We start from the raw sequence: 24,825 nt of genomic DNA on the forward strand, positions 1-24,825 counted from the left end.
ACAACTGGCTGGTTGTACGTAGTCTTGTTGGAAGGGAGGGTTTGGTGTGCGTGCGTAGAGTGCGTCATGGCCTCATATACTAAACCTACAGTATTATGTGCTTTCACAGTCTCTCTCTCTCCCTCTCTCTCTCTCTCCCCCCCCCTCTCTCTCTCTCTCCCTCTCTCTGTATGTGTGCGCGTATGTCACATTTTGCCAGAGGGGCAAGTCTAAACCAAGATGATTATTTCATCAGACACAAAGAAGATGTAAAATTACTGTAATGATAGCTGCTGTAATTTCACACCATAAATCTATGGTTGTACAGTACATTGCTTCCCTCAAATGTCTGGCTACAATTAGTGCATGAACTTCCTTTTAGTTAATAGTGTGACATTTGAATTAAGATGACTATGATGAATGATGATTCTCTGTTCTTCACTAGCAGAGCATGATAATGTGTATGTGTGTGTGTGTGTGTGTGTGTGTGTGTGTGTGTGTGTGTGTGTGTGTGTGTGTGTGTGTGTGTGTGTGTTAGTGTGTGTGTCTCCACATGTGTGTGACAGAGATGGGGGCTCAGACTGCTGCGTGTGAATGGTGCCAGCTTTGCTGAGCTGCTGAGCCGGATGGAAGGGTTGGATGGAAGGGTGGGAGAGGAGAAAGAGGGTGTGTGTGTGTGTGTGTGTGTGTGTGTGTGTGTGTGTTTGGAGGGGTCTTTTTGACAGGTTGGCAGATCATTAAATCCCACACAATCGCTTAATGTAAGATTCATATGCACCAGGATTATGGAACGAATTAAGGAAAACGAAAAGGTTACACTCAGTTGGACACCTACTTTCTCCCCCTCTTTTGTCTCCCTCTTTCTCTCTCTGTTCCCTTTCAAAACCCCTAGGTGGCGCACAGGGGGGGGTGGGGGGTGGGGGGGGGGGGCTCTTTATGCCCCTGTTCCCATACCCCAGGCATTTAAATAGGCCTCACCTGCCAACAGGACTCAGGTAGCTGACATCGATGCCTTCCTAGAGAGCAGGTTGTTCAGAGGCTTAAACTGGATCTTCCTTCTTCCCTCTGGCATCCTCGACCATCCTTTTTGTAAAGAGTGTGGGCATTATTAAGCAAGACTAATAATAAGTAAGTAGGCTCTATTAATAGTCAACAATTTTTCATTCTGTTTGCTTAACTGCAGTTGTTGGGGCATTGTATATGTGTTTTGTTGTTAATTGTTGAGAGGGTGAAATTGATTTGGAGGGAGAAAGAAAAAAGAAAATGGACATTTTGCGCGCTTGTTATTTAATTCGTATGCTGCGATGGGACAGTAAATACACGTAGTTCAGCATTTCCTCCAAAGAACAGCAAAGCAATCCATTAGCTGCGGTACAAATCCAATGCACTCTAACTTCCCAACGCGAGGAATCACGGCTCTGCGATATAGCGCTTTTATCGATGCGATAATTAATTCAGTCCCCTCCTCCCCCTGCCCCCTCGTCCAAAGGCACCAATATCCACCGCTTTCTGCCATCCCTCCGCAATAAGAGACAACCGGCGGAGTGTGCAAGGAGTACTAACCCCGGCTGACGGAGCAGCTAAGCAGACGCGTCACTCACTCGCGGTACATTACGCTTCATCGCGATTGTCATTACCGTACAGTAGCAAGAGGAGCGTCACTTGTACCGCGGAGGGGAGGAGGAGAGGAGGAAGTGTGAAAGAGTGTTAACGGAGACGGAGCTTGTGACTCCAGCGCCCTTTCAATTTGGCACAGCAGCGGGGGATGCTGAACGCTGCCGCCCGGGAGATGGCCGCCGCTCCGCTGGTCTCTGGGGGCTAACGTGCGGAGAGGCAGAGGAACTCTGCGTGTTTTGTATCCAACGTGGCTAATTTACGCGGACTGTAACTCCGATTTTTCAAGATGAAGCGGATGAATGTGAGCATGTAGAAATGTATTTTGTGTATGTGTGTGTGTGTTTGTTTTGCTAACAGATGAACACCCTTTCCGAGACAAACTCTTACTCTGTTTTTTGTTGCGCAGATATAGGCTGCAGTTTTACTGAGTAAAGTCAATGTGGTGTCGTTGTTGCAACCAAGGGAATTCACAGTGCAGGACAACTCAACTTTTCCCTTGCGCCAGTTCTCGTAACACAACATCAACAGTGTTATGTATCTGACAATAAATGGCATATGCATGCAGCCTTGACATGCATATCTGGATATTCCAAGTCGGAAACACCGACTCCTAATCTCTTTGTTGAGACGCGCTCATACACACTGACGTTTCATTGTTTGCCTGCAAAAGGATTGGAGGGTGCAGAAGGCAGTCAGCGTCTTCCAGACCGCTGATTTCTGTTGTGGATTTTCTCAGATTGTGCAAGAAGTATGTATTATTGGCATTGATACACGTTGTTACGAAACTGGCTATGTGCGACTGCCACATCAAATAGTTCTTATACATTTATTTAGCCTTAAATGCAGGTCACTTGCATGAGTTGAATGGGTTGTGACAGCCTATGTTCCCCCACTTACGTGTATACACGTGTGCGTGTGTGTTCATTTCTGCATGCTTGTAATTCCTGTGATTTTATACTACACACTAGACATTTCTACATCACTTACTTGTACCACTATTTTTTTTCTGTATAGCCACGCTGGAAAGCGTCCCCCATGTGGCCGTCAGGAGTGGGGAGCAGGCAACCCAATCCTCGGGATTCCGCGCTCCGCAGGGCGGCCATCAGTGGCAACGTCCTTGCGCTCCCACCTTTCCACGTCCCCACTGGCAGGGCTGTCCGGGTCTTCATATGCGCCAATCCCGATGGTAAGCGAATTTTGGCACACTATCAAGCACTGCTTTTCAGAATGACGAGAGAGACGGAGAGAGAGAGAGAGAGAGAGAGAGAGAGAGAGAGAGATGTGTGTGCGTGTGCGTGAAAACTTATGAATGTATTAGATTGTAAAAAGTTCTTGAATAATGTGTCAACTGAAAATAGAGAGGGGATAATACACACTTCACTTCAGCTTTGAGGACACCAACTGACTTGTTAATGTGCTTTATGATATGAATGGAGTCATATACGGTTCACTGTATATGCAATTTCCCAAACATTCCTTTATTCATAACAATTTAGGCAAGCCCAGGACCCGTGCATTATTGCAGTAAACTAAAGGGTAGTGGTTGATCTCACCGCGCAGACAGACGCAGCTGATCTTAGCAATGAGACTGTCATGTGTCTTTGGTGGCATGATGATAATTGGGCTCGACGTGAGCGGACAGCGGCGACTACAACAGCAGAACGCGCCAGCGTGTTGGGAGATGCTTCAGTTGGAACAAAACACAGGGCACTGTCCGCTTAAAACCATTCAAGGGCGGGTAATATTTATACCTTGTGGCGATGTGAGCGCCGTGAAAATAGTAAACATATGGCAATAGCTACACTGGACATCTTGACATCCTCATGGTTGTTGTCTCCTCCTGGTCTTATTTCAGGACTTCCTCTTTATTTCTGGCGCTCAAATCTCGCGTGATTGTTTTGATATTGTTTGACCAGAGCGCAATTTACACGGAGCAACAGACAACGGAGGAGCTGCGGTCACGCAGCGATGCACGAAACTGACTCAGTGGATCAGAAATGTCAGTGAGGCGCGCCCGGCTCCGGGTCGTTAGTTAGTGGAAGACATCCACACGCTGCGAAGGATCTGAATGCAGGCTTCAGGGGAATATTTAAAAATAGGCCTTCTAATTTGGGAGTAAACAAGTCAAGCGAAACAGAGAGAGGGTGTGAGAGTGAACGAGAGAGTGAGCCAGAGAGATAGAGAGAATCACACCCCTCTCTAAATATGAAGCATCATCACTTGTGGTGTGCTGGACTATGGAACAAGCAACAAACAAGCACTAACAGAGCTTAAGTCTAATAAGATATTTTCCATATATTGCTCTGAATTCCATTCCTCTGCCACTTGTGGTGACTGTCCACTCTGAGGCAGACCAGCAGTCGAGTCCAGCTTTCCTCCTGGTCGAACAACACGGTTCCTTCCAAGTACGCCTGGCTCCTCAATACTCTGCGCCCACAGCGACAAGCCAGAGAGCCAGGTTTGTTATGGGTAGCAATTGATGACTTGAAACGGATTCATCCTGGCACACTTCTCACTTCTCCCAATTGGGGTTGGGTTGCCATGGAGAAGTGCACAATCGCCAGACCAACGGCACTGCCGATTGATCTGTCTGCAGACCTTGTGCTTACCCTCATTGCCCGCAAGGTGTTGAGGAGACTATGGGAATCTTATCTATCTTAGCAGCCCAGCTGTAATGGGTTTAGGGTGATGTGTGTGTGTGTGTGTGTGTGTGTGTGTGTTGGACTGTGTGTGTGGGTCTGGCCACCCCCCAAGGCTCTATTTTTGGGTCAAGGATGTGTGAGTCGAGAGAGGCCTCATTCTCTTCCTCCTCTTCCTCCTCCTCTACTGCTTCCACTCAGCTGGGGTGGTGCAGAGCGGTGGATTCACCACAGAGCTGGAGAAGGATCAGAGTTTGAGTCTTTCCCCTCAGTTTGTGTGTGGTGTGTGTGTGTGTGTGTGTGTGTGTGTGTGAGAGAGAGAGAAAGAGAGAGAGAGAGACTCAGGCTGCAGTGTTGGTGCAATGCTCCAGTTTGGTAAGCACTAGAGGGTGCAGTTTTTGCAGTAAAGACCTACTGAGAGAAAGGAGATTTGTTGGCCAGCCACACACACTGACATCCAAACACACACACACAGACACTTACACACACTCATGTGATCCAGGGTGCGTGTTTTACTGCAGGTACTTGTGCTGATGCAGAAACTTTCACCTGAACTTACGTCTGCATGTTTATGACCAACATTGATCAGTGATGCTGTATGGCGATTGTATATTGATGACCATCATTTGGTGTGAGTGTGTGCGTGTGTGTGTGTAGGTGGCAAGTTGAGGATGTGTCTTGTCCTGTACATCACTTCATAAGGCCTCACTGGAGTCAACTCCAGAGTGCACAAACCTTATACAGTTGTAAACTCTTGTGTTGCACTTTCCTCACCAAACCATACCCTTACCTGTTCAGGTTAGCATCATCGCCTCTGTGAAATCTCATCTACCTGCACTTGTGCTGCACACACTAATAATAGCATCAATACCCAATCATTTGGTATTCACTTGAATTCTTTCTCTGTCAGAAAGAAGGGCACTTCCCGACTCTGACAGTTCGTAAATGACTGTTATTACAGTCGGTGGAGCCGACTCCACTCGCATACATCAGTGAGTAAACTCCAGCCCACGGTCATCATACATCATACAATCATACACGGTCATCATACATTGTCTGTAAATAGCATGGCGCTGCGTCCTGGCATCATATTGAGTGTAATACTATATTAGCATAATGGTTACACACCAGTGTAGAATAAATCAAAGGAGACACGCGTGTGACGGGAAGACCTAAGGAAGCAATGTGCTCGCACCAATAAATCATTCCTGACGTCCATTGGCTCGATGTGAATTTCCGCCTTGAACGAATGGCAAAGCCCCTGCTGCTCAACTTAGTGCTGGCTGGGGTGAGATGTGGCATGGCAGCTTTTTCCCCCCTGATCAGTTGAGATTGCAGGGAAAAGTGCAGACGTGCTCCTGTCTCACACTGGCACAGCTGTGTGTTCAGCGAGTGTCGAAGAGGCCGATGGAGTAATTAATCTTTTGGCATACGTATATATTCAGGCGCGCCTGCAGGTGTACGTCCGTACGCACCGTGCGTACCATCAGGCTACTCAACAGCGAGAGAAAATGTCCCTTGTGTGTGTGTGTATTCACACCAAATTGGCCTACCACACCTTCCCAACTATGCACAGTATCCCATTAGCTGCATGCCATCAGGCTATTTACCATTTTCTATTACGTAAAGTTAGTGAACACGATATCAAAATTAACGTGCACACATTTTGTTTGAGCAGGAGAGAGAATACGCACGCAGGCACGCAATAGGCTACTTGTTGTTTTCTTTTACTCGGCTATCTATATATGGTTATCAGCACACAATGTTGAGCTAATTCACTAACTCAATACTCATCATGGATATCACAAGTTTTTAACAACGAAAACAGAAAGGATGGAGGCAGCAAAGCTAGGAGTTATTCCAGATGGACAAGAACAAGGTATGCAATTGGTGTGCTTGTCAGAACGTTAGACTGCACTAAAGCCAGACGTCACGTAACGCTAGAACAGTGTTTCTTAAAGTGTGGTCCGCAAGCTGTGCCAAGTGGTCCGTGAGCAGACGTGAGCAACTTGTATGTAAATCCAAACAGTTTTGCAACATGCCTAAGTAAGCTAAATAAGCCAATTTAAATCATATGAATCCTCTGACACAATAAGCAAGGTGCAAAGACAATAAGCAAGGTGGTTCAGTGAGTAGGCTTATTAATATACTGCTAGAGTAGATCTACTTTTTTTATTTTTAGCTAGGTGGTCCGTGAGGGTTTTTTTATTGGTTAACTGGTCCTTGGTCTGAAAAAGTTTGAGAAACACTGCGCTAGAACAAAACTAAAGGTAACTTTAGCCTGTATAGGGCTGTATCAAGTTGTCCAAATGAATAGGTCATTGTAGACGTTGTCGTTGTATTATTGCATGTGGATGTTGTTATGCTATGTAGGCTACCTTTTTGCTGACTGACCAATGCACGGACCTAAAACGGACAAATATTGTAAATTATTTTTTTGCGGGCGGGGGGGTTGGGTGTGCGTACCATAGCATTAATTCCTGCAGGCGCCCCTGTATATATTGGTACTCAATAAGCTTCCTGTGTGCTACTAAATAAGCTTCCCATGTGTGTGAGTGTCTGTGTGTGTGTGTGTGTGTGAGTGTGTGTGTGTGTGTGTGTGTGTGTATGTTTGTTTGTGTGTGTGAGAGAGAGAGAGACAGAGAGAGAGTTTGTGTGTTCACGTTGGTACTGGTTGGTACACATGCATTCTCATATTGAATGAGTGATTTTTAGAAATGTATAACTTACTTTTTAACATATTCTTGGATAAGGAGGGTTAAGTATGGTTAATCCCGATACCGGTGGTCAGTGCTCATCAAACAATATTATCAGCATGGCAAGCATGGCCTTAAAAACATGATAATGTTTCGGGAGTAGTCACCTCCACATAACCACCCCATATCCTGGTGCACAACTTGTCTCTGACCCGCTTCCCCCCCCCCCCCCCAGCTGAGCCCTAGCCTCGCTAAGGAGTCATTTATATGCATCGATCTGTTCAGAGCCTTTTACCGATAACACAGAGCTCCCCCTTGGGACCGGCTGCTCACGGGCAGCGCAGAGATGGAGGCGGGCGTGCTAGCGACGACGTTGGAAAAGCTCGCTAATACCTCGGCTGAGAGAGGGGGGATTAGAACAGCGAGCAAACGAATGGCTGTTGTTTTTCATTAGTGGGGGTAGGGTGTGTGTGTGTGTGTCTGTGTGGGGTTAGAGGTCTGTGTGAAGCAGGTTGTGGTTGTAAGAGACGAGTAAACAGGTGTTGGGGATTTATGGCACACAAGACACAGAGCAGAAAGCAGGAGTGGTGTGTCTCAACGTACGCAATAAAGGAATCGGTGATAGGAAAATATAGGTACAATAATATGAATCTTTCCATGTGTAGCATCTATGATTTTTTTGGTCAATGCACTTTTGCACACACACACACACACACACACACACACACACACACACACGCACACACACACACACACACACACAAATGGCACTTCCCAAAACCCAATTTTTCTCTTTTTTTTGCTTCCATTTCTCTCACATGAGTCTTCCTCTGCTTCCTTAGCCTCAGGAATGCTAGTCGTCTATCATGTCAAATGTTGACACATGAAGCATGAGAGCCTGAGACGCCACAGACCTGGCCATATCAGGCTTTCAGCCTCAGAGGAGGTAGCTGGCAAAACAATGCATGAGGCATTAGCCAATAGAGAGAGAGAGAGAGAGAGAGAGGAAAGCAGCCTCCACATAAGAATGAAAAAACAGAGAGAGAGAGAGAAATGAAGATAGGTATGGATGGAATGAAAAGTGGATGAAAGGAGAGAATGACAGAAAAAGAGACACATTGAGAAAGTCAGAGCGTGACAGACCGGACACAGAAAAAGAGTGAATCGATTCGTGACATGAATGACTCTTATTTATTAGTCCACCTCACTGTGAGACTGAGAAGTGTGTCTGTGCGTGTGGGTGTGTGTGTGTAGTGTGAGTGTGTGTATAGTGTGTCTGTGCATGTGTGTGTGTAGTGTGAGTGTGTGTATAGTGTGCCTGTGTGCGTGTGCGTAGTGTCTGGGTGTGTGTGGCTAACAGGAGCCTGCCAAGGGACTCTTACGTCCATTTTCACCTTCCACTTTGGCCCCTCATGCCTGCTGTGGGAACCAACTCCAGCCTCTCACACTGTTTTGGCGGCTTCTCTTCATTGCTCCCGTCGGGCCCTCGAAGGGAGGGTACTTCTCATTCCACACCCTCATGACCTTCTCTCACCGAGTGCCAGACCAGACAGAGTACCCTTAACACCACAGCCAGTGATAAAAAAATTTGGAAGAAGACCACCTGTCTTTATATTGTGATACCAATCAATACCGGTGATTCCTGAAATGTATACCTTAGAGCAGTGTTTCTCAAACTTTTTCAGACCAAGGACCACTTAACCAATAAAAAAAAAAAATTGCGGACCACCTACCTCAAAACAGTAGACCTACTTCAGCAGTATATTATACAATAGACCTACTCAATGAACCACCTTGGTTATTGTCTTTGCACCTTGCTTATTGTGTCAGAGGATTCATATGATTTAAACTGGCATAGCTTACATAGGCAGTGTTGCAGAACTGTTTGGATTTACATAAAAGTTGGTTCAATATTGCAAACAACTCATCTATATTATATTTTACCACGTTTGCTCGCGGACCACTTGGGATAACTTGCGGACCGCCAGTGGTACCCGGACCACACTTTGAGAAACACTGCCTTTTAAGTGTGATTCATTTCTCATCCCGTTATTCCCAGTTGCCATCCTGAAGTGCCCATTACCGTACGCCTGCTGTGATGCATTAGAGGTGAACAGCTGATGCGTGTGTGAGCGTTCAAGGGACTCCTGGACGTTTTATTGTCCAGCCTTCTGTCAAACACCGCAAAAGTGGTGCCTCAAGGTGCACTTCAGGGGTTAAAGGTCACAAGTGTGTCCAATGGGACAAGGCCACAGTCTGGTAGAAATAAGCAATGCACTCACAGCAGCTGCTATTAGAAGGACTGAGTCAGCTAATCAATCTCTTTATTACCTTGTTAGAGCAACAGTACTTGTAGGTGTTTTTAGAGGGCGTTTGTAATTGTTCTTAGAGGGTAGATTACCTGACCGCAGACTTGGTATGCTTGATGCAAAGGAATGCAGAGGAGTCCGAGAATGCAATTTGTAGCCCAGTGCTGAACGATTGGAACGATTTAATGATCCGGTTCTTATTCTGTTCTGAGCTCGGCCCTTAAATGGACATAAAGTCAGGTGTGTCCCTGCTCAGATGGTGTGAAAATATTTGGCACTGACCAAGACTGCCTACTGGTCTTGTGGTAATTTTTTGTGGAACATTTTTTGTGGTTGTTGGCTGTGCTAATTTCTAGAGTCACGTTGTGAGGTTATATTTTGTTGAATGCAAATGTTGGTGTGATTTGTGTAGGAGTGTGTGGACCTGTTGGTCCTCTGTTTAGCTATATTTGTTTGTCCCTCTGTTTGGCTATTTAGACTAAATGTTCTGAGGAGGAGAAATTATGATATTTGTTTACAGTGCTACGGCAGGCAACTCAACCAGCCTGAGCAGAGGGAAAGCAGTACAGAGATAATGGGTTCACGAAAACACACACATAGCAGGAACAGGTGGTGAGAGCAAATGAAATCATTTCAGTGCCAATTTAAGTTTCAATTGTGGTGCCACCAGATTATCAGCAACTTTTGTTTTTTCCTGCAGTATGAATTCAGAAGTTGTACCACCATTACTCCATTTGCATTCAGCGTATTGCTGCCACACTTTCAGCTTATTATTCTTCAATTGACATGCAGCGTTTTTAAAGGTTCGACCCACTCCTTCGTTGGCTTTTGAAGCCATCATAGCACACTGAGGGCCAGATGTACGTACATTTGCGAACGTACAGTAGCGTTATCAGCGTCATGGACAAACCGCAGATTGCGAATGCTGTCAGACCCAAGTTTCTGTCGCATTTATCAGTGTCGCATTTATCTAACTAGTGTAAACTGCGCCTTTCTCTGCCTTTCTCCGCCCATAAACGCAATTTACAAACGTCCACAACTGAACGGCAGAGCCTACATACAAGCACAGTTGAATGAAGTTAACTGATGGCAACATTAAAAAGAATCAAGCGTTTAGCGATCATAAAATAATACATACATGATAAGATGTCAACAAGCAGGGAGATAATGAAGATCAGTAGTTTTACTCAAACTACTTGTGCACGTAGGCTATGGAAAATTGGTCCAATCTAGCAAGTATGAAAGTTTAAGTGAATGACGTGAAAGTGAAAGTGAGACATTCGAAAGGCCAACGAAAGTTAAGGTTGCTTTTGATAGTACAAATACTTACAAAACTGGTGCTCTAAATAGCGATTCTGTTGTCTTTGAAAGCTTCTCTTATTGATGCATTGAACTGCAATTTTACAAGGCGGAAGTATCTAGGCGCAGAATAGACCTGCGCTTTCAGGAGCAGTCTTTGTACATACCGCGGAATACATAATTAGGCGCTCTTTACGCTTCCCCTCCCATCTTTTTACACTAAACTCCCATTTTCCCCTGGATCCTCCCATGAATGCATATGCATGACACGAAAAACGCAATTAGCCATGTTCAGCTCCCGCGATAGGCAGTTTGCACTTTTACATCATTGTGGCCTGTTTGTACATACCTCGCAATGATTGTACACGCACATTGCGAAACAAATACACCTGAAGTGGGCGCAAAAGCGTTAGTACATCTGGTCCTGAATACATAATATCTCCACACTCAATGTTGATCAGCTGACTACCCTTAACCACCCATGAAGACAAACCCGTCACATGGAGTAGGGGCTTCTTAACCCTGGCCTCCTGTTCCCATTGGGTCGTCCATCTGTTTGTGCTTTGCACACCAGCTTGACCTGCTGCATTCCACCGGTCCATTGGTCAGATGAATAATCTACATGTACCTAATCAACAGCGAATCAATCTCACTAACGTGAATCAGTTGAGCATGGTGGAAGGATTAAAGGGAAGATTTCCAGTGCAAGATTCTTTCCCAGGAGAAATATTGTATACCCATATTGTAGAACAGACGTTCTCAGTCTCAAGGAGAGAGAGAGGGGGGCAGAGAGAGAGAGAGAGGGATAGGCAGCTCATAGCTGTATTTGAATTGTTCTTATGTGCAACAGATTACTGTTAGCATGTTTCGATAACACTGTATTTTTTATGAATGACCAAGAGAAGGATGGGAAGAGAGAGAAAAAGAGGAAGAGAGAGAGAACATCATTGAGGCAGTATAGCGTGAGGAAAGCTGACAGGTTGGAAAGCAAGTGGAGCAGACAGACAGATGAGTCGAGGAGCTGCCGCCGCAGCAGCAGCAGCAGCAGGAGGAAAAGCAAAAGAGTGGAAGAGAGGAAGAGATGAAAGGTGGCATCAGAACCCCGAGGTGAACAGGGGGAACATGCAGAGAACTAGGGGTTAAAAGTACATCAGAGCATCAGAGAGACTGCATTTTATATCAACGAGATAAAAGGGGGAGAGGAGACAGATCACAACAGGCATTACTAAGAGGCGAAGGAGAGGCCTTGAAGTCAAGAGGCTGTAGTGTAGAGGCTACTGTTTACACCAGAGCGGAGATGGTGGAGAGCAGAGGATTGGACGCGCGAGAGAGGGGGGGAGAGAAAGCAAGATAGACACGCTGGGGGAATAAACGAGATGGAGAGCAAACAAAATCGACCGGAGGATGACAGCGTGAAGGATAATGGGAGACGGCAGATGGGCCTACTCCAGCAGAGCTGACAGTCGGAGGGACGTCAGAGTGACCCGTTAATGTCAGGTCGTCGTTGCCGCCGCTACCCGCGCGGCACTCGCGGAATCCGCGTTAGCGCTGCGTGAGACAAACTCCCAAATCGCGTTTTTTTTGGCGACAACGGAAACAGACGAACTAAGTGGTTTGTCACACGAACAGATGCTCGGAGATGGCACGCTTGTTTACGAGCCGTAATAAAACAACACACAAGTTCCTTATTAAAGCGATCCGTTTGAAGCCCCCCCGCCCCCCCGTGTGACACGGTCGCTGTCAGGCCTCACTCTCGACAAGCCTGAAATATGAGACAATTATGTTCTGGGCTGCGTTAGCGACGCAAGCCAGGGGGGTCGATGCTGTACGATACAGCCGAGGGAATGAAATGAAATCCAATTTAGCTAATTGAAAAATCACAATTTCAAGTCATTTCCTGAGTTGGTACGAACACAATTTATATTACACCCCACCCCCCCCCCCCCCCCCCACCCCCTGATTTGAGTGATGTTTCATTCACCTTGATATGGAATTACTAAGGGGAATTTGTCACAGCTATCTCTCTGAATACATTACCGCTTGGCTTCAGTTCTAACAGGCAGTGAAGACGTGACTCTGGCGTGTCAGCACCGACAGTGACTGTGCAGACCGCACGCCTCGCTGGCAGCAAAGTGTAAGAATGTGTAGCATGCCTCGGACAAGGCGAGCGTTTGAGTCACTGACCGTTGCACACACACACACACACACACACACGCTGCGGTCTTCGGTCCCTCCCCCTACCACCACCACCACGGATGAGGACGCTACTGTGGACACACACTGCTGCTGGCTGCGGGCTGTTTTTAGCCGTTTGCCAAGCAGTTGTCCGGCATGTCAGAGAGAGCAGGAGAAATGCATAATGTATGTGTGAGCTGCCCTGCGAGAGAACGGCTGATGGTATACGCACGTAGCGTAGGCCTTTTGCGTGTTAGATAGACAGAGTGTGAAAAGAAAGGGAGAGAAAAGCAAGAGCGGGAGAGGTATAAAAAAAAAAGCAAGCAGCCCGGCACATGCTACATGCTTTTGCAATATTGTAGATGGAGAGAGGGAGCGAGATAAAAAGAAAGAGAGAGCTGGAGATCGGCACAGTACAAGGACTCAACGGGACCTACCGTGACTCACCGAAGGAAGTCCAGGAGGAATAGAATGAGATAGACGAACGAGTGGAGGAGTGGAAAGAGAGGGATGGATGAACAGCAGCAGCAGGGGCAGAGGAGAGGAGAGGGGAGGAGTGGAGAGGGGAAGAGAGGAGAGGGGGAAGAGAGGAGAGGAGGGCAGAGGAGAGAGATAACCTGCAGGCCTTCTCTCACTCTCACTCTCAGCTGCCAGACACTCTGCCATCCCCCCAGGCCTCAACATCAACATGAATTTCAGATGAATGTGATCCAAGGAACACCACTATGAATGGCGCAAATTGTTATTAATTTAGTACATTTCCCCAATATGAACTGAGTGATATGATGGCCCAAATACTTACAGTACCATATGTCCTTACCAATGTGTCATAGACATTTAACGTAAGATCTACTGTAAATACTGTATAAAACAGTCCTTCCAGGATTGAGGGTTTGTTGTGATTGTTATAGCTAAAAGTGACTGAATTATCTGTGGGAAAGTGTGGTTAAATTTAGATTACTTTTAGTTAAATTAAGTCAATCTTAAATAATGCAGAAATTGTACAGCATATTTTAAATGTTGTAGTACAGTACACATCACACACTACAGCTGTATGCATACAGTATGGTGAAATCATATGCAACATGGTGAAAATTAAGGGCTTTGTTTATCATACTATTAACTTTTCAGGCTCTGACTCCTATAATGTTGCCTTATGTGAAATGTGTTATATCAGATAATCATACTGTAATGTATTATATATAAAATGTATATATTATTCTTTAGAACTATATATATATATACTATTATATTTGGAACTGAACATGCTGTAACAGCAGGAGTTGTGCTCACTGATCATTTACTCCCTTAACCTTGCAGTGAATATATTCAATCAACTGCAGTGTTCCTTCAGTATTGCAGTGTCGTACATTCTCTTCCTTGAAATGATTGCCCTGCTTGGGCACCTGGTTTCTCACCCGGCTCTTGTGGTTCCTTTCGCAGACACGGAAGCGGAGCGGAACGCGCTGAAGGAACATGTCTACCCCAAGCTGCGCGACTTCTGCCGGGAGAACTATGGCGTCGAGTTCCAGGTAAAGTGTCTTTTTTGAAGTTCCCCTCGCCTGCTGTAGGCAGCACTCGCCGCTCGGCACCTTTGATGCTCTGATTGGGTGAAGCTGGATGATTGTAAAAGTGGTTCTTTTTGGGGCTGTGAGGGCTGTGCTTTGGCCCAGGAGAAAAGACCTCCCTATCCCCAGTGCCATTTCAGAGACCATTTTCAGGAAGGTGACAAGAGACTAACGGGAGAAACGTAGCGGTGTGTTATTTTTGGGTCACTGCATGATGGAATGGAAGAATGCACTGGTGTTCTTAATGGCTTCCACCATTTCTTGAGCTCTGTCATTTCATCTTTCAGTTTTCTGTCCCACTCTTTCTTTCTCTCTCTTTTTTTCAACCATTCCTTTCTATTTCACTCTATGGCCACCACCATTATTCATTTAACCTTTCTTCCTTCCCTTCCTATTTGTTCACATCTTTATCACTCTTTCCCTCTCTCACTCTCTCCCTCTCTCAGTCTCTGACTCAAGGTCCCTCTTTTTCTCGTCAGCTCAGAGGCAGAGCGGTAAAGTTGATAACAGTGTTTTGGACAGATGGCCGCAGGTTTCTCTGCCGCCCTATGATAGGACGCTCATTTTTACACCGTGGCGGTCGTCTCTTTTTTTGGTCACACCGTACTTTCTGCATCCGTTCCAGTCTCCACCATCGTCGCTCTCATCCCGCTCTCTCATCCCGCTCTCTCTCTCTCTCTCTCTCTCTCTCTCTCTCTCTCTCTCTCTCTCTCTCTCTCTCTCTCTCTCTCTCTCTCTCTCTCTCTCTCTCTCTCTCTCTCTCTCTCTCTCTGATCTCTGTTGATTTACAATGCAAATCGTCTGGCGAGGGCAGATCCTTATCGCCGGCTACGTTTGTTAAACAAACTCAGACGATCGGGTGAACCTCCCTCCACACACACACACACACCCCACACTTCCAAACTCCACCCCCCTCTGCCTCACACACATCTCAAACCCCCTGAGCGCTGAGCGGCCAGGCCTGCGGCAGCAACAGAGAAGTCCAGATTGCAGTGGCTCAGCTCTGTTCTGCTCTACTCTTCTACTGTACGCTCTTCACCTCACACACACACACACACACACACACACACACACACACACACACTCCCCAGTGCCCAAGTTAGCGGCGAGTGGAGCAATCGATGCAGACACTGAACGTCTGCTCCAGATTTATTTGTCAGAGTTTTATCTGGAAGGATGAATATGTTCTGTGCACGTCTTCGAGGGGTTTAATGAAGGAGGGGTTCTCTGATCACTGATGGGGCTGGAGCCAAACTGGGTGTTCTAGCTGGAGGTGATATTTAAGTGTGGGGCTAAAAATAATGCTTTTCTCTACATTTTTCTAGAAGTAAAGATGTGAATTGAAGTTACATGTAAGTGAGTGAACGATCTTTAATTATAGAGAGATCTATAATTCTGCCCGAGAGTTAGAAGAAGCGTTGGATTTTTGGATGGATATTTTAAAGAAAGCAGTGATTCCAAGCAGTTTGTGTATATACACTGAACATGTTCACTTACTACACATACAGAGAGAAAGAAAAGAGAGAGACAGAGAGAGAGATAGAGATGATGGAGGACAGGAAGAAACCCACTCAACCAATAAATATGATGTAGCGAATGGCGATTTTCCTTGGTCACTGATAGTTGATTCTATTTCCTGTAGCATTTCTCAGGGGCATGGAGAGATTTGTGTGTGTGTGTGTGTGTGTGTGTGTGTGATAGAGAGAGAGAGAGAGAGAGAGAGAGAGAGAAGAGAGAGAGAGAGAGAGAGAGAGAGAGAGAGAGACAGATTATATGTGTATGTGTGTTCTGAGAGCCCTAGGCTCCATCCTCATTCCATCACACAGACTCTCTCTCTCTCACACACACACACACACACACACACACACACACACACACACACACACTTCCCCACATCCTCAGAGAGAGGATCAAGCTGGAGAGAGAGAGTGAGAGAGAAGAGGATAGAGAGAATGAGATTAAATAATACTGTATGGTTGTTTTCCGACTACCTGTTCTCTCCTCAGGCCATCTCATATCAGCCGGTGCATGGGAAGAGTTGGACCTGGGCTGGTTCATAAAGTCATTAAGTGCACCTTTAACAAGGTGTTCCTCTTCTCCTTTCTTGCAGTCACCTATTTTGATTTTCTCTTGCATTGACACTTGCTCTCTCTGTCTCTGTCCTGATCTCTCTCTTTCTCTCTCTCTCTCTCTCTTTCTCTCTGTCCTTGTCTGCCATTTCATCATTTAGTTCCTCTCCATACTGACACCCTTTTTGCATCCACACATCCAATCATGCACACCACCACTCCCATTAATTTCCCCCTAGACGTCTTCTGTTTGGTAGCATTAGGCTAGTATTTCCAATTTTCATCTCAATAAATTATCATTTGATTTTAAAAGTGTTCGTCCTTATGTTGTGGTCTGGGAACGAGCTGGTATTACAAATATGCTGATAACCCATCCTTTGCACTCACAGTTCTGAAACTTTGTGTAAAATGCAAATAAAAACAGAATGCGATCTGTATCCTAACGCCTCCAATTACCACCACTTTTGTTCAAAAATTCTAAAACAATGATGTTTTTTAATACTTAAAAATAGCATTTGATAAATGAACCTTACATTTTTCAGTAGCCATAGGTGTGTAGATTTGAACCAAATCTGGTTTGGTTCTTACCGGGGATTTTACTGCCTGAAATATCCGATTTTGTTTACCACACTCGGAGGTTAGTGCTGGCCTGGTGGGTTGCCTATTTACGCCATTTCAATGGCACATGAATGGTTAGACCGAGAATTCTCGTCATGAAATTAAAATTCCACTGGAGCTCCAAGCGGATTTGTACACGCAGCCTTACAACACTGTTTACAGCTCTTCGAGTCATAGTAAAATGTCATTTTTGGTACATCGCTAATTTAGATACACAATAGGGGGAGTTCCGATAGATTTGCAAATATCGTATACCCATATTTAGCTGCAAAAAGGACATATCAAAGGCGCCATATCAAATATTGAATATTTGACTATTTCATGGAAAATATATGTTCATTTTCAATTTGATACCAGCAACACGTTTCAAAAATAGATTTCACATTCAGTTTTTATTTGCATTTTACACAACGTCCCAACTTTTTCTAATTTGGGGTTGTACAAATCTACTGAAAACCCATCCTTCCCAATCATGTTGTGGAGGCCCAGGTGTAACCGGTCAGTCTGACTGTTGGCACTCCACCAGCTCCACCACTGGTGTGTTCTTCCTGTCCTGGCTTGCTTAGACACACCAGAGAGGTTTAGCTGATCACATTGGACCAGGTCAAACTGAATCACATCACTAAAATGGGCACAGGATAAACCCAGTGCCATGCTCACATTACATCCACTGTGATGTTCGCAGACCTTGGCTTTGCAAATCAAACCCCTTCCCTTCATAAATCGATTCAGATTCGCCTTCTATGTGAACAGACGTGTGGAGCGGAGCTGAATTGAATCCGGTTTGAAGGGATTGGGTCCTAAGTAGCTCACAGGGGCCTCTCCAGTGTGACATCATCCAGCTGTGACACTCGAGTCGTCAGCGTAGCCCACATCTATTTTGTTTCACATTAAAAGCCATCATCTGAACCCCTCTGGGGGGTCGCTGTGCCGTCTGCCTGCGATTCCCCTAATTAGCTGCCATTACGGCTCAGGCGCATCCGCGGTTTCCTTTTCCTTAATGCCCGTCATAGTGCTTCTAAGCCCAGCCTTGGTAAACAAACAAATAAGCACACACACAAGCAAACAAACACACACACACAAACACACGCCTATGCACTCATGGACACACACACACACACACACGCCTATGCACTCATGGACACAAACACACACACACACACACACACACACACAAACACACGCCAATGCATTTATGGACACAAACACACATACACACACACACATACACACAAACACACACACACACACACACACACACACACACACACACACACATAGAGACACACAGGCAGACATATGCACACATGTGTAAATACCTTATGTACATAGGAAATACACAAAGTGTTTGGACGATGTGAAGAAGTCGTTCAAAGAGGGTGTCATGAGAATACTTATGGCCTCAGATTTCTGTTGCTAATCTCACCAGGCTGCCATGACGACGTCCATGGCGGAAAGCGGGGCGCCGATTAGGCTTTTTCCCGTTGCGGCCGTTAAAAGCGCTCGCCCATCAAAGGAATGCGGCGAACACAAACCGATGGAGAAAACACCCTCCTCCCTCTTCGGCTAGGCAGACTTGACGTTCCGCAAATAACTCCTAAAGATAAACTGTCAAATAAATAAATCACACATTTTTTCTAATGCAAGACAGCCACTTCTGGAGAGTGCCTTGTGAAAAAAAAAATGGCTTTATGGGCTTGGCAGCTGAAATGCATTTAAACACTCACGCAGCAAAGCCTCAGCACCAGCCTCAGTGTGGATGATGAAACCGTCCTCCCTGGTTGCCAGGGCGCAGCCTTCACACCTCTCCCTGCAGACAGCAGAGGGTCTAGTGTGTTCTTTGTTTCTCAAGTGATGCAGCCTCCCAGCCCCGTTTTAGTGAGAGAATATTCCCCTTGGTGCTTTTTTTTAACCCGTTCTACACAACAAACTCTTAACTATGGTGTACTTTTTTTTAAATATCTTACACTATGCACAGCAAAAAAAAACACTACAAAGTGAACTAAATCAAGATGACCTTGACTGTAGATTATACCAAGCTCATGTCATGAAGAGACTAAATTAATGTGCATGTATATAACCTGCCAATTTCTAATACATTCAAACCAATTATTATACAGTTCTTCACAATGCCAGAACGCTCCATTGACTTGAATGGGATTTCCCAACATTCTACAGTCAAATATGCACCATGTAATGACTGCTGAAATAATGACCGCTGTCAATAGCAACGGGTTTTGTGCTTCTGATTCACGTCTTTCATATCATTGTTTCAAAACTGTTTTGCCCTGTCGGAACTTATTTTCCTGATAATGACAGGCGTTCTATACATTATCCCTTATGTAATCAATACTGCTATGAACATGTACTTTAACAACACTATGAAATTGATGTCACTTTAATAACAATATGAAATTGTAATGCTATCCCATCTACCACATTTACTTCTGCAATTAGCTGCACGTTTCTTTTAATGCATATGCTGTCGTTGGTGGCCAGGGAGAAGTAGAACCAGTAGGCCAGGGGGAAGCCGTGGCCTACTGGTTAGCACTTCGGACCTGTAACCGGAGGGTTGCCGGTTCGAATCCCGACCAGTAGGCACGGCTGAAGTGCCCTTGAGCAAGGCACCTAACCCCTCACTGCTCCCCGAGCGCCGCTGTTGGTGCAGGCAGCTCACTGAGCCGGGATTAGTGTGTGCTCCACCTCACTGTGTGTACACTGTGTGCTGTGTCTGTTTCACTAATTCACGGATTGGGTTAAATGCAGAGACCAAATTTCCCTCACGGGATCAAAAGAGTATATATACTTATATACTTATACTATCCACAGTTTAGACGCTGCATGCTCGAGAACCTGTCAACATGGTGACCATTACTCATCTCTAGCCTCTGTCATTAGCATTAGCTCTCACGATTATACAGTGTGGAGATATTGTGTGGAAAACGTTTGGCCAAAATGACCCCCCGCACCCTTCCCCCCACACACAAGCCGTGTGTGTGTGTGTGTGTGTGTGTGTGTGTGTGTGTGTGTGTGTGTGTGTGTGTGAGTGTGTGTGTGTGTGTGTGTGTGTGAGAATGTGTGTGTGTGTGTGTGAGTGAGTGTGTGTGTGTGAGTGTGTGTGAGTGTGTGTGAGCCTGAGCCAGAGAGTCTGCCCACTCCAACACTCCTGAGACTGGAGGAGCCTGGGTCGTGCCTCAGTATGTCTGTGAGTGACTCACCGTGTTCTCGCTTTATTTATGCACTCCCCGACACCTTACACACACACACACACACACACACACACACACACATTCATACGCAAGCTAAATCTGTTAGAAGCAACACACACGACTGTAGTGAATGTGACGTTGGGGTGTGTGGCATGTGAAGTGTGAGAGTCTAACTATGATGGTGCATTTTTTCCTTTTTGTGGGGGATGGGGGGCATAGGAAGGGATGCTGACACACTCATGGACATGTCACAACATGTTACGTCATGTTATGGGAGGGCAGTGTTTTTGTTTGTTCAAGGTGGCACGGAGGGAAAGGAATAGCTCCAGATATACTGTAGATGGTTCCCATGTTTTGTTAATGTTGTTTTGTAGTGGACCTTGCTCATATAACCCTCTGAGATGTAGTTCAAAGTCTGAGCAGAACTCTAAACAGATTCCTTGTAGTTTCTCTATGTTAAATTCTTCTTTTGCCTTCTCACAAACAGATCATTCCCATCCAACCACCCATCCATTCCCTTCTCCTAAATGGATCGAAACACATAGCTGTCCAAATACTGCATCCCTCTCTGTCTTAGTTCAGCTGTGACCCACCCCCGTAGCTGTGTTTACTTCCTCTGCAGACCCATAGGAACATTAATGGCCGAAAAAAAGTCGATGGTGCAAAAGAACGGCAGAAAGGCAGATGAAAGGAACAAAGAAAGAGAGGGAAGGAGGGAGGGAGCGAGGGAATGAAATGAAAGAGGAGAGAGGCTGGTCCTCCCTGGTTTGGGATTGAATAAGACACAGCAGCCCGTTGCCCAATCGATGGAGAGCTTTTGCCGATGCAAGGCGGCCCCCGCATACATATCTTCAAGGCTATTGATTAGCGATTTGCAGAGAAGATTAAACATTATAGTCCCCCTCCCGGCCAATGCACAGTGCGATGTGTGTGTGTGTGTGTGTGTGTGTGTGTGTGTGTGTGTGTGTGTGTGTCGGGGAGAACACTGAGGGTGAAATGGATGGTCAAGGCTCCCATGCACCTCCTTTCGCCTCGCTCTCCCTCACACTCTTTCCTTCCTCATCCTCCCTTCATGCTCCCCACTCAACTTCTATCTCTGTCACTCTTCCCTCACCACATATCCCCCTCTTCTTTCCGAGCTTGGAGGCTTTTTCCCCCCCTCTGTCTCATCGTGACATCCTCTGTCCTCTGTCTGCCAGTGGCGAAAAGTTTTCCCTGTCCATCGCTCCCTCAGAGTCTGTCCATCCGTCATCTTTCCATCTCCAGCAGGCTGTCATCTTTCCATCTCCAGCAGGGCTTTAGTCTTGACTCAGACTGCAACTCTGTTGCACCCCCCCCCCCCCCCCCCCCCCCAGGGCTAAACTGAAAACCGGCCCGGGCAGGAAAAAGGGATAAAGTCAAGTGTCATGTGGGAAGCAGAGAAGAGCTTGGTCTCACTTCTCTCCCTTCTCTTTCTCTCTGTACCATTCTCTCTCTCTCTCTCTCTCCATCCGTGTGCCTGTTTCTATTTTGGTGTCATTCTTTTATTCATTCTGTTGCTCGCCTCTTTCACTCTCTCCCCGTCTTCTCATTCAACCCCCCCCTCTCTCTCTCTCTTCCCATTTTCTCTCTCTCTCCCTTCCTCTCTCCATCTCTCCCCATCTTCTCTATCTCTCTCTCTCTCTTGCTCTCCTCATCTTCTCTTTCTCTCTCTCTCCATATTCACACTCTATCTCTCCCAAGGCTTTGAACAGCTTTAATAGGCCACTAAATTGAAGTTTAACAAGGTCTGCTTTGCACAGGAGTGAAAATGTTACATTTTCACCTGATGTTACATTTTCACCTGTAATTGTCCGAAAATAGGATCCATTTAGCTTGTTCCCTTTGCGCAAATCAATGCATACAGTACTCCTGATTGCTGAAGGCCAGTATGTCAGAAAAAAATATATCAATAAAAGCACCCACACTATTTCATATTTATTGTTCAAAATTGTTGACAAATTGATTCATTAGTTCATTAAATTGATTTGGTGACATTCTGTAAACATACTTCCCTTTTTATTAGAAAGAAAAACACACTGTCCATAGCTTTGTTCTATGACCAGAATGCATCAAACTGGTCACATCTTCCCATACTCACTTCATACTGACCATATGTTTAATGTATAGTTCTTATATGTGTACTACAGTATACTGTATTTTCCCCAGGATAATCTAGTCACGTTTTGATTATTTCTCTTTTATGCGCGACTTCATCTGGTTTTCTCCAGGCGTTCTCTATGTATTGCGATAATGCCAGAACCTAATGAGAAAAACGTTCTGAAAGGAGCAATCGTTCTTTCCACTTGGATTCCTCCCCCCACCTTCCCAGTCTACTCTAGGGTCCTCTCTTTGATGTAGATTAATAAAAGACCATTTGTAGGACTGTGTGCGCGTGTGTTGTTTTAAACAGTGAGCTTGGCATTTGAGCGGTAGGCTAGGGATAGGCTTGGAGATGCTTTTAATGAGATGTGAAACTTACAAATGGCAGCTGAAGCAACAGCACCTGCTTTCTGCCTTTGAGGGCGCCAGACGTTATGGAAAATCCCTCACAGCGGGTGAGGTTTGAAGGGAGACCCATGGGAGGCTCAGGCAAGGAGTTGGGCCCATCTGAATGAACTCTGGACTCTAGAGGAAAAGCTCCCACATTTTTAGCGAATGCCCACCGGGCAATCCTCTACCTGAGCCTGGATTCACTGCTGCGATACCGGTGGTGACCGTGCACCATATGGACCGGTGTGTTCCTCCCCATTCGCCTTGTTTCAATATTATCATAAGGTTCAGTTTTCACACATAGCAATATTAGTTAATATAATCTGGTACTAAATTAATATATTAATATATTAATAATAAAATAGAATATTGATTCTGAATGTTCAATCCTTTTTTCCTCAAAAGAGTATTTAGACCTTGTTAATTCTTAGATAAATCTCAGTTACCGTTGGTCTAACAGTATGTCCTATACTTTAAGTGAAAAGGTAAATATCAGTATCAACATTTAATTTATTCTCAATTGCACCAATACACAGTGGAAGATGCAAAGCCCACCCTGTATTTCCACATGCATGTAGACACTTAAACACACTCACAATAGACACATGCTCTAAACCCTCCGCTGGATTTCAGTCAGTAATTGCACTGGGTCCCCGACTGCTGGTGCAGAGCCTGAAACATCTTCATCACTCGCCAAACACGGCATTGCGTTACAGTGCCTCCATCTATTACCATGACAGCAAATGGGACATCATGTGGTCGCTAATTAGCATGTCTTCTTTACCTTCATCTCTCTGGAGACGAGGCAGAAAAAAAAAACTTCACAGGACGTTTTGTTTTTACGCCATTTCACTTCCCATTATACTGATCTGATGAACGTTGTCAGAGCGTGTGTTGTCAGAACGTTTTTTGGACCCCTCTGTGCTGCATACGTGGTTACAGTGGTTACAGAAAGGCCTTAAAAGCACACAGTCTCCCAAGGGTTTGATTATCACTTTTTAATTGCTGTTTTGTCAGCTGATTAAGAATCAACTTCTTCCCCGACTTCAGAGTGAAGGCAAAGATGAAAGAAAGCCTGTGTTTATGCCTCCGTTTTAGATAACAACACTGAAAAAGACCTTGAATATAATTGTCATGTGGAAAAAAAGGAGGAGAAAATGAAAGTTGATTAAACGTTTTTAATTAAAACAGAAAACAAAACCTAAATGCAGATTTTGTCATCCTAGCTGTGCACAACACCCACTATCTTAGAATTGAGGATGTATAATTTGCTAAAGATGATTTTATTTAAAGATAAGTACAGTACAGTGAAAAATGGATATCGTAGGACAATGGACGCGGAGATAAAAGTCACCTAACCTTCATAAAAAAAGTAGTTATCCAAGTGAAATGTATTTGATCAAAACTAATCCATCGTGGGAAATATTTGGGAAGTTTTGGGAAACAGAAATAAGGGAAAACAAAGTATAAGGCAAACAAAGTATAGCTCTCATAAATCACAGTTTTACAATTTTACCTCTTTGTTTTACTTATTTTTGGAAGTCAGCTATGATGTTAACATCCAAGAAGACAATGACAAAGGTCAGTAGACAGTGAAGAAACACAGGCCAGGCATCGTGGGCATCCCCCCCAAACCTGTACTTTGTCTGTCTTTTTGTGAGTCCCTCCCCCGTCCATCTGTAATCGCAGCAATCAGGCGCCTGCGCTACTCCCCCCGTGAGTAGCAGTTAGCCTGAAAGCGGACGCCTGATTGCACTCGGCTCTGCTCCGCGTGGGCGAACAATGCCACTCCCAGTGCCCACCCTGGCCTCCTGCCAGCCTTCCGCAATCATAACCACACCCCCCCACCCCCCACCCCCCTCCCAACACCACTAGCCAGAACGTGGGTCCCCGTCATCTCCCACTGTTTCCCGCGGCTTTTGCTTCTGATCGCTCCCACACAACTCTTATCTGTCCAACCAGTGGCGCTCACACGCTGCTACGCTGAAATATCGAACCAGATCTTTGACAAAAGCTATTCTGAAATGCGGTCGCTTAGCCACCGGATATTGATTGACACTGCAGTTCAAATGCTACACACCCCACTGGGCATCATGATGTGCATGCTGGCTGATGATCAGAGAGGAAGTGGCCAGG

At 45.5% G+C, this 24,825-nt stretch overlaps 1 protein-coding gene across 4 annotated transcripts in view; it reads left to right on the forward strand.

Moving 5' to 3' along the window:
• The first annotated feature begins 1,024 nt into the window (after positions 1 to 1,024).
• Positions 1,025 to 24,825, forward strand: part of LOC121690393 (NACHT and WD repeat domain-containing protein 2) — a 55,302-nt gene continuing 31,501 nt past the window's right edge. For 2 of the 4 annotated variants that reach the window (XM_042070919.1, XM_042070922.1), the window contains exons 1-3: positions 1,489 to 1,897; positions 2,611 to 2,782; positions 14,158 to 14,246. In XM_042070919.1, the coding sequence (XP_041926853.1) occupies positions 1,883 to 1,897; positions 2,611 to 2,782; positions 14,158 to 14,246 (276 nt within the window). In that variant the 5' untranslated portion in view covers positions 1,489 to 1,882. Of the gene's footprint in view, positions 1,108 to 1,488; positions 2,345 to 2,610; positions 2,783 to 14,157; positions 14,247 to 24,825 lie in introns of those variants that run through there. The other 2 variants (XM_042070921.1, XM_042070920.1) reach the window with 2 other exon arrangements.

The sequence above is a fragment of the Alosa sapidissima genome, chromosome 18 (assembly GCF_018492685.1).
Source record: "Alosa sapidissima isolate fAloSap1 chromosome 18, fAloSap1.pri, whole genome shotgun sequence".
NCBI lineage: Eukaryota > Metazoa > Chordata > Actinopteri > Clupeiformes > Clupeidae > Alosa > Alosa sapidissima.